This window comes from Vicia villosa, unplaced genomic scaffold (assembly GCF_029867415.1).
Source record: "Vicia villosa cultivar HV-30 ecotype Madison, WI unplaced genomic scaffold, Vvil1.0 ctg.001177F_1_1, whole genome shotgun sequence".
Classification (NCBI taxonomy): domain Eukaryota; kingdom Viridiplantae; phylum Streptophyta; class Magnoliopsida; order Fabales; family Fabaceae; genus Vicia; species Vicia villosa.
The window spans coordinates 449,431-459,779 of NW_026705518.1; the positions used below are offsets into that span (position 1 = coordinate 449,431).

Here is a 10,349-nt window from a genome sequence, read left to right on the forward strand (position 1 = left end):
GTCATTTAAAATAATTCAAAATTAAAATAATAAAGCCATGTTATCAACATATTTGAAATAAAAAAAAATGAAAAACAAAAAAAATGAAAAACAAAAAAAATGTCAAATAGGATGCCACATAAGCAATTGGCGTGTGCCATTTCCTGCCAAGGTTAAAACAGAAAGAATCTTCTAATGGCAAGGTCAGTTTTATAAAAAAAAAAAATTACAAGGAGGTAAACCAAAAATCGCCTATATGGCAGGGGGTAAAAATGGTAATAACCCTTGTTTTAATGACCGATATGTATTCCATGCTTAAATTTTAAAATTGCTTCAATAATATGGCAAACTGTTAATTTTTTATTGAACGACATTGTAATGTCCATTAAACTCTAAATAATATGTTTAACACGAATAACAATATTTCATAAGTTTAATTCGGACCATGCTTGAAAAAAATACAATAGCTATAAATTATAATAATATATTTCATATGTCTAATTCAAAGAAGCCCCCTTCTTCTCTTATAATCACTAATGGACAATGTAAGAAGATGTTTTCTCCCATCATTTTCAGGAACTTGATAACCAATTGTTGCTTCTATTTTCTGTTTCCTATCAAAAAACACACTTCTTCTTTCTTCTTGTGTTCCATCAAATTTCTTAAGCTCAGCCAATGAAATTGACAACTCAAAATCATGCAACATGTTTGATTCTGTTCCAACATCCACAGGAGCATTAGTGTCAATCAACTTCCCTGCATTAGCAGCTTCTTTCAATGATTCTTTTGTAGCCTCAACACCAACTTTCTTATCATCTTTTTCTCCTTTATCTTCTTCTTTACTCTCTTTACTCTGATCTTCATTGTAATAGTTTCTTGACCTTGTCCATCTCCTTGAAAATGGATCATACCCTTTCTCTCCCTCTTTCAAATTTGCGGTCATGTTTCTATGCTCGGATAAGTTCTTGAAATTCTCAACGCGATTCTTTTTGTTCATCTCGTCAAGCCTAATAGCCTTCACGTCGTTCTCTCTCGCGCGACGCATTGCATCCAATTCCGCCAACTTTGCTATAATCCTCTCCATCCACGCCTCGTCGTTTTTGCTCTTCGCTAATTCCATTTCCCTCTTTAACTTATCCTTTTCTACCGCAATATTCAACGGCCTAGATGGCGCGGTTTTTTTCTCCTCCAACATCTGTTTCACCGTGGCAGCCGAGTAAACGTATGAGTTTATTTTTTTTATCGCTTCCTTTTTATCCGATACATGTTTCTTACTAGGCATATAGCTGCATGTTCTCTCAACTTCTCTCGTCCATTGTTTGAATTCTTTCTCGAATGGTGAAGAATCAGAAACTACAGCAACTTGAAATTTAGCAGCAGAATTTTCACTTCCCCAAACACAAATTAAGTACTTATGAGTAACTCTATTTTCTACCTTGTAGTGTTTCTTAGGATCACCAGACTCAACTTTTTGAACCATGCATAATCTATAAACAGGTAAGTTATCTGATTTTCCAATACCAATTCTCACAAAACAACCAACTATTAGTTCCTCGAAAAACGGTTCATTCAACCATTTCACAAGCCTTGATCTCCTTATTGTAATTTCCTTTATTTCTTCAAATGTCGGTTTATCTAATTCATCCATGTTCTTATCATCGTCACTGTCAACTAACTCACCATCATCGTCATCATCATCAGAAGAAGATTCTTTTTCACTTTCAGATCTCGCAACACTCTCACTTTCGCTTGAGCTACTTCGACTAACTTCCAAATTTTCTTTCTTTTTCTTCGTTTCCGATTTTCCATGATGGTCTGTGACTTGTTGCTTCATTCTCTTCGCGCGCAATTCGCTTAGTACATCTCCCTTTGCAGCTGTTTTCTCAGCGTTCCGAGCTGACGAACGAATCTTGGTAGACGGAGGACGGGGTGATGACCGATTATTAGAACTAGACGCTTTCGCAAGTGCATTATTACTGTTTTCTCTCTTCATTCTCATGATCATTTTCTCTTTTAACTCTCTGTCGCCTTTTTCAGTCGCTCTATCGGATAAAATCATTTCTCTCTCGAGTTCTGTCATCTTAGCAAGCCTTTTCTTGTCATCTTCATTCTTGTAAAGATCATTACCAGCATCATCAGACTCTTCACTGCTATCACCACCACCTTCATCCTTCGAACCATTTCCTTCTCCGCCTTTGTTTTTATCTTCGTTACCAGTATTATTATTGTTACCTCTTTTGGTGTTCTCCAATTCCAATCTCTTCTTCAATGGAACATTGGATGCAATTGTTGTTGGCCTTTTGCTTCCTTTACCAACACCTTTATCAGAGTCTTCCTCTTTGGAATCACTTCCATTATCAGAAAATGACGCATCCTCGTGTTTCGTCGGCCTTGTGTTTCGAAGCTTTTGCCGCTTTCTCACCGGAGAATTCCTTCTGCCTGCTGCCTCAAGAAGCATGTTTTCCAAATCTGCCATCTTCTATTTTTTGTTATGATATGTATCAGTGTTCCTGCAATGCATGACACCAACAAATTGAAAATCATTCAAATAAGGCTGAACATTAACATATTTATACGTAACTACAAAGATTAATATCTCGAAACAATCGAAGTATATATCAATGTTGTAATATGAAACACATGTATTCAATAAAAAATGAAACTGAAGAGAAAAAGCATAGTTTAAGGAATTACCTTAGCAAGATTCAGATTGTAATGGAAAGACAAGATCAAAGAACAACTCTTGTTATCAAACTCAATATAGAAAGTGAAAAATGTTGATTGTTGTATAGATTATAACATTCAGCAATTTCAGTGGATATCTTTTGCTGTGATTTAGTCCTCTGTTGTGATTTGAGATACGAAAATCATGAAAACTAATTAGAACTACTTATTTTTAGAAACAAACTCCTATAGTTATGTACAAAATGCACACGTATTGTTTGACTCATTCTTTTAGATCAAAACAGTGTAAGATTTTTAAGGCTATATATTGCTATTTATTCATTTACTTTTGGTAAAATATATTATTATTATTATTATTATTATTATTATTATTATTATTATTATTATTATTATTATTATTATTATTATTATTATTATTATTATTATTTTATTTAGGACAAAACTTAGGTACAATCGGTGTGGTTCTTACTATTTTCCAATAAAACTATGACAAATATACTTAACTATCATTTAATGAGTGAAAATAGGAGAAATTTCCATACATGTAAGAGAAAATTATACACTTGTCATATTTTCATTAGAAAATAGTAAGAACCACGCCTAAAGAATTGTACCTAAGTTTTGTCCTTTTATTTATTAATTTATTATTATTATTATTATTATTATTATTATTATTATTATTATTATTGTTATAGTCATATAATATAGTATAATATATAAACTGTTAGCGAGTTTTTTTTTTTTTTAAATTAGCATGTGGATTAGGTTTGTAATGTATTTTTTGTTAAGAATATTTGTAATTTATTTTGTTTAAGAAAATTTTAAAATGGATTTTTTATTTTATACTCAAACTACTAAGCTGTAAAAATGATTTATGTATATAAAAATTATTATTTTCGTATATAAAACATCTGTAAAAAAAGTTTTTTTTTTTCTTTTTAAAACAACACAACAATACCTTTGATAAATTAATCAATTTTTTAAAATGAGATATAATATTGTCAATTTAAATTTAAAAAAAAAAAAATCTTGGGAAAATTTAAAGTTTTATTTAAATTAAGTGTGTGTATGTATATAACTATAAACATTTGTTTGTAATACTAACTCATGGTTAAACTTTAACATAGATAGAAAATAAATCATATAGCATCATCCCAATAAATGATGAAAATTAACATGTAATACCACTGATTCATATCATAAAATGATGAAAATCAAAATGTAAAGTAACTGACCTTATGAGCCTAAAAGAAACCAGTCCAAGCAAAGCTGAAACTGAATCTCCTGTTCAAATAAGAACAAAGAAAAGGGGAAGTATGGAAGCATGTAAGACATGGAGAATGCAACTTTGTTTTCTGAATAGTAGATGTAAATTTTGTAATGCATGATGAAACAGTAGCAGTTATATTCTAGTAGAAATATCAGTGCCATATGAGAGCCGTCTTTTGGTCTTTCTGTTAAGAGTATCACATCGGACAATATATAGCCATAACACAAACTTAAAAGTGAGGGCAATCCACATCCTACAAACCAATTTTGTAGGATAAAGTTATGCTCAATTACAACTCTTAACATGATATCAGAGTCTGGTTGTTGTTCTTGTCCCTAGTTATAAGCACTTTCTGCAGTTTACCAAAGAGCGATAAGTTATTCATCATGCATCACAGAATGCAAATAATACTCTACTTATTTACAAAAAAAATTGTAATAATAAGAATACAATCTATCCAACCTTTGCAAATTATCATTTCCTTTCTATCTCTTTCCAAAAACAATATGAAACATTTTAAAAATAAAATAAAGGATAAGTTATTTCCATCTTTTCTCTTTTTTCCCATTATTTTGATCAACAAACTTGCCCAGAATGGGAAATTCCACCTTCCTGCAATCTATTGTCTCTCGTAAGTGCTGTCAGATGCTTCAAAGCATGTGAAATTTCATCAGAACTAGGGTGTGATAAATCACCCGCAACAAATGAGTTTGTATTTTGCCCGATAACAATCCAGCTACACCCAGGCATTTTCTGGATTTCTCTCTGTATCATTGTTCTCCTCAGAGATCTAGCTTCATCCCAATGTCCTGATGCAGCATACATATTAGAAAGTAGTACGTACGGAGAAGAATTTTGTGGTTCTAATTCGATAAGTTTCTCAGCTGCTTTCTGTCCTCTTTTTTCATCCCCGTGTATTCTGCAAGCACCCAATAAGTTAGCCCAAATCATTGCGTTAGGTTCAACGTCTAGTTTGTCAATAAACCCTTCAGCTTCTTCAAGAAAACCCCATCGACCAAGTAGATCAACCATACAAGCGTAGTGATCTACTCTCGGACAAATTCCATAATAGTTTACCATGTTGTCGAAAATCCGACGACCTTCAGAAACCAACCCGGCATGACTACAGGCAGTGAGCACTCCAAGGAATGTGACATCATCTGGTGCAACATTTGATTGAGTCATCTGATCAAAGACATTCAGCGCCCTTTCTGCATAACCGTTCTTAGCAAACCCAACGATCATTGAATTCCAAGAAATCGCGTCTTTTTTTACCGCCAATTCTTTAAAAACTTTTGCAGCACTTTCTACATCTCCGCATTTAGCATACATATCTACGAGGGCACTGCTAGTTAATTCATCTAGGTCAAAACCAGTATGGAAGATTAGAGAATGCATCTCTTTACCATCTTGCAGTGAGGATAAGAGCGCACAAGCTCGCAGAACAGTAACAAATGTTGCTTGGTCTGGTAAGATATTGTTGTCACGCATTTTTCGGTACAGCTTTAAGGCCTCATCACTGCAATCACTTTGAGTATGTCCAGAAATTAAGGCTGTCCACAGTACAATGCTTTTAAGGTTAGATAACTCGGAGAAAAGAATGTTTGCGTCTTCCATCCTCTGTGAGTCCATATACATGCCCAACAAAGAGGTACCTAAGAATTCACTACCACATAAAAGACCCTTCTTTAATATAGCACAATGGAGCTGCATCCCTAAAATTACCTTAGGAGGTTCTTTACAACAATCTATGAGGGAAGCAAATGTGATTTCAGATGGATTTAATCCCAACACCTGCATCTCATGCAAAAGATTAATTGCTTCTTTTGTATCTTTTAAAGCATATCCTGCAATCAGGGCATTCATGGAAACCACACTCCATTCAGGCATGGTAGAATAAACTTTACGTGCATCTTTGATTCCTCCGCATTTGGAATACATGTCAATGAGAGAGCTTCCAGCAAAAAGGTTTGTCTCTAAACCCAACTTAACCGAAAGGCTATGAAACTGTAGTCCTGCTTCTAGTGCCTTAATATTTCCGCAAGCACTAAGAATACTAGCCATAGATACCTCGTCTGGTACAACGCCGAGTCGATTCATTCTCCGAAACATGTTGAAAGCATTAGTTTCCTCTTCTTCTTGCACATATCCAACAAGAATAGCATTCCAGGAAATATTATCTCGATATTTCATCTGCTCAAATTGTTTTCTAGCTTCCTTCAAGGCCCCGGCCTTAGCATACATATCAACCAACGCGTTATTCACACACAAATTATCCGTAAACCTTTTCTTGATAATAGTCGAATGCATCTGCCGACCGATCTCCAAGAATTCAAAGCAAGCACACGAACTCAAAATGCTAGAGTACGTAAACTCATCCGGGTCAATCCCACACCCCATCATTTCAGTGAACAACTCCATAACATCACTCAAACAACCATTCGACGCATAAACTCCAAGAATCGTATTCCACGTAACAACATTCCTTTCACACACAACATCAAACACTTTCTTCGCATCACCCAACCTTCCACACTTCCCATACATATTAACCAAAGAGCTCACCACATAAACACTCGACTCCAAACCTAGTTTAATACCCTCTCCATGAACCAACAAACCATAATCCAACTCCCCCAAACCAGCAATCGCACTCAAAACACTCGCCAACGTAGACCTCGACGACCCCACACCATTCTTCCTCATCTCTCTATAAAACTCAACTGCCTCCTTATAATACCCTCTCTTCCCATGACCAGAAATCATAACATTCCACACAACAACATTCTCACAACCACCCATCTCATCGAACAACTCACGCGCGTAATCCATCTTCCCTAAACTCACACACGCATTCAAAACAGTTACATACGCTAACTCATCCAAAACAAAGCCACTCCGCATTTCATCAAACACGTGGAGTGCTTCTTCATACAAACCAACATTTACATAACCACTAATCAACGCTGTCAACGAAGGTGTATCGAGATGTAACAAATTCGATTCCAATGCTGAATCGAACAGTGTCCGAGCTGAGGTCATACATTTGCATTTCGTGTAGAAATGAATGAGGTTGCGGTGGATTAACGGATCGGATTCGAATCCGTTTTTGATTATGGAGGTGTGAACTAGTTTTCCAAACTCGAGGTTTTCGAGTTTTGTGCAGGATTGTAAAGTGGTTGAGAAAGTTGATTGGTTTGGTTGTTGAGATGAGTTTATTAGTGTGGTGTAAGTTTGAAGGACTTTTTGGAATAAGGATTGGCGGGAGTAAGTGGAAATGAGTGAATTTGAATTGGTTGTAATTGTTTCGAAAGGGAGGTGGTAAGTGGCATTATTATGTTGGTTGTTGGAGTGAAAGAGTTTGGGGATTTGGTGGAAGAATTGGGAAGTTGGAGAGTGGGTGATGAAATGAGAATGGTGAGTTGTTGTTCTTAACATGTAGTTTACTCTGAGTGATGCTGTTATGTGCATCTATGATGGAACATTGGAATACGCTTTTGTTGTGTGTGTCTATCGGTCAGCCATAACCTGACCTGGAAACTGGAATGTGAGTTTTGAAATTTCTTTCGGTTGTCCTCTATGTAACTCGATGATTTGAATTTAACGTGGGTAGTGCTTTTCGTTTTTGTGTCTAATGAAGCCTTACAAATAAGTTTTTTTTTTTTTCATGGTCAAATATAATTAGCTTACTCTATCTAGATTAGGATGGAAAATGAGCGTGTCTGCAAGGGTTCAAAAATATTGACAGTGGACGGGTTGGTCGGTCCTGCCTCCTTAAATCTCAAAAATGGTATGAATCAACTCGCAAATTTCCACCTCAATATCATATTGACTTGAATATCATAGTGCTAATATTTTTGCAAATATCATTTTCACTAGTCGGAGAATTGTCATCATATGCATCATCACAATGATGATTGTCTTCAACATATCATTAATTTTTTATTCTAGTAGGGAATAGTGGCACCGTCTGTAACACCTTAAAGCCTCGTTCTACGGACCAAGCCTGAACGAGCTCGTGTTAAACATTTTTAATTTATTGCAACAATTGAATGTGGGGCTCCTCCTCAACGAAGAGAACTTGTGAGGCTCCTCCACAACGAAGAGATCTGTGAGAAAATTCTAATGGATATTGCAACACATTTAGAGGTCTTGTAAAGCGGCCACTCCAGAGTTGTCTTGGTGATCTCTCATATCGATGTTGGTTTGCAACCGTCTAGAAACCTCTTAATGAAAAATGTAGAAATTTTGAATTTTAAAATAATAACACCGATGCTACTAGAAATGCACACAAACACACACACACACACACGCATGAGCTATAATTTTACATCCAATTTTAAAAGAGGGGGTAGTGTAAAATAGGAATATATGTGTCAAACACAATCCTATGTTTATTTCCAAAATATGGCCTATCTATCATGATGCTTTTTTGAACTATATGTTGACTCGGGTCATTATGGGTCTGTTTGGTAAAAATAGTGGTTGACTGATAAGCTAGCTGATAGCTTATAGCTTATGACTGATGGCTGATGACTAATGACTTATAGTTTATAGCGGATGGTTGAGATTGATAGCTTATAAGCTCATTGAAGTGTTTGGTAAAATTAGCGGTTTAATTAACTTAGAAATGTAAAATGACATAAAAGATATTTAATATATAATTATTTTATTTTAAATTAAAATAAATTATAAGGGTTTAAAATGGATTTAATTGAAATAATAAGGATAAAAAAGGAAGAAAAAGTAATAAGCTATAAGACATAAGCTAAAACGCTATTTAAAATAGCGTCTGGAAAATAAGCTATAAGCTAGTAAAATAAGCTATAAGCTCGTGATGAAAAGACTGTTATCAAACGGGTCTAAATTATCATATGAGCTTATAAGATATAAGACATAAGCTATAAGCTCGAAAATATGTCTTACCAAACAGAGCCTATATCTTGTCAATGACATCCTCTCATTTACTGTAATTTGATTTCACGAGACCACTTTGAAAGCACAAAGTATCTTGTGGTATCATTTATGTGTTTTAAGTATCATTTGTATGCTTTGATGTTTTTGTCGATTCAATTATTGATTGATATAAGTAGGATTGTGTATTTGTAATTTGAATATCATTTGTTTGTGTGCTTGTACGCTTTTATCATTTTAATTTAATTGTAATCGTTTTGGCTACTATTTATTTGTACCTATACTCATTATTGATCAAAGTTTTCTTCTTATAAAGAATTTATTTTTTATCCTCTTTGAAAACAAGTTATGGCCAAGGAACTTCATTTTTTTGGAAGATACTTGGTACTTATTACCACTCAAGCTAGGAAAACGTTTTATTGGGTTTCTTGAATATACAATATCAATATTAAATCTAATTGATTTAGTTGAGTGATAAAATCCCATCTTGTTTCTAAGAGATTTTCTCGATAACATGGTATGAATAACAAAGAAATCTTTACTCATATGGCCTAGACGACCATTATTTAAAGCCTTGTTGTTGTTGCATATGTTTGTCATTGGGATATTTTTCAAATAGATGTCAAAATTGTCTTTTTAAACGGTGATCTTCAAGAGGAAGTTTATATGGTCCATCCTCAATATTTCTCTTAATTTGTGTCAAGTAAGTTAAAAAAATAAATTATGGTTAAAGAAACTTCTCGAGAATGGTTTGAGAAATTCTCTACTATGATTTTATCACTTGGATTTTTTTCCTATTGATCATGCCTTTGTTTTGTTTCTTAGATCAATTTCCCATAGTTGTATTATACTTTATTTATATGTTGATGACATGATAGTTTTAGAGGATAATGCTAATAAGATAAACGAGTTGAAGTTAATGTTACTTAAAAAATTTGAAATAAAAAATTTAGGCATTATTTTCTACTTATTCGGGATTGAAGCTTCATACTCTCATGTTTTCTCTCAATTCAGTTATATTGCTTACATTTTTTTAGCAAGCGAACCTCTATAATACTCGATTAGTGGATAATCTTCTTGAGTTAAATGTGAATATTTTCTCAAATATAGTTCTTCTATCATATTCCATTTTATATCATACTTTGATTAGAAGTTTGGCGTTCTTTACTACTACTAGACTCAATATTGCTTATGTATTGTATGTTATTAGTCAGTTTTTGTTTATCCTACTACAGTACATAAAACATTGTGCTTTATATTTTCATTTATCTTTAGTGAACTAAATTTTATAGCCTCTCATTTTTTTCATCTTATTACTTGGAGTTACATACAAACATTAATTTTGATTGGGTTCATAATCCTCCTACTATAAGTCTACCACGAGAATTTGTATCATTCTTAGTGGTTCTTCTTTGAAGATTAATGACATGTTTGCAAAAATGAACTCCATTAAAAAAATTATTGACAAACTCTCAATTCTTCATGCATCATGTTATAAAGA

At 33.8% G+C, this 10,349-nt stretch overlaps 2 protein-coding genes across 2 annotated transcripts; both read right to left on the reverse strand.

Moving 5' to 3' along the window:
- Positions 1–481: 481 nt before the first annotated feature.
- On the reverse strand, positions 482–2,708 carry LOC131633791 (protein RTF1 homolog). Its single transcript, XM_058904478.1, has one exon. It carries the CDS (start codon positions 2,453–2,455, stop codon positions 482–484), a length of 1,974 nt encoding a protein of 657 aa, XP_058760461.1. The 5' UTR covers positions 2,456–2,708.
- Positions 2,709–3,960: 1,252 nt separating this feature from the next.
- On the reverse strand, positions 3,961–7,657 carry LOC131633786 (pentatricopeptide repeat-containing protein At3g09040, mitochondrial-like). Its single transcript, XM_058904472.1, has one exon. It carries the CDS (start codon positions 7,403–7,405, stop codon positions 4,511–4,513), a length of 2,895 nt encoding a protein of 964 aa, XP_058760455.1. The 5' UTR covers positions 7,406–7,657; the 3' UTR covers positions 3,961–4,510.
- Positions 7,658–10,349: the final 2,692 nt, after the last annotated feature.

Bases quoted from the DNA above. Each gene is read 5' to 3' on its own strand.
- LOC131633786 (XM_058904472.1), bottom strand. From the start codon at position 7,405: ATGCACATAACAGCATCACTCAGAGTAAACTACATGTTAAGAACAACA.
- LOC131633791 (XM_058904478.1), bottom strand. From the start codon at position 2,455: ATGGCAGATTTGGAAAACATGCTTCTTGAGGCAGCAGGCAGAAGGAAT.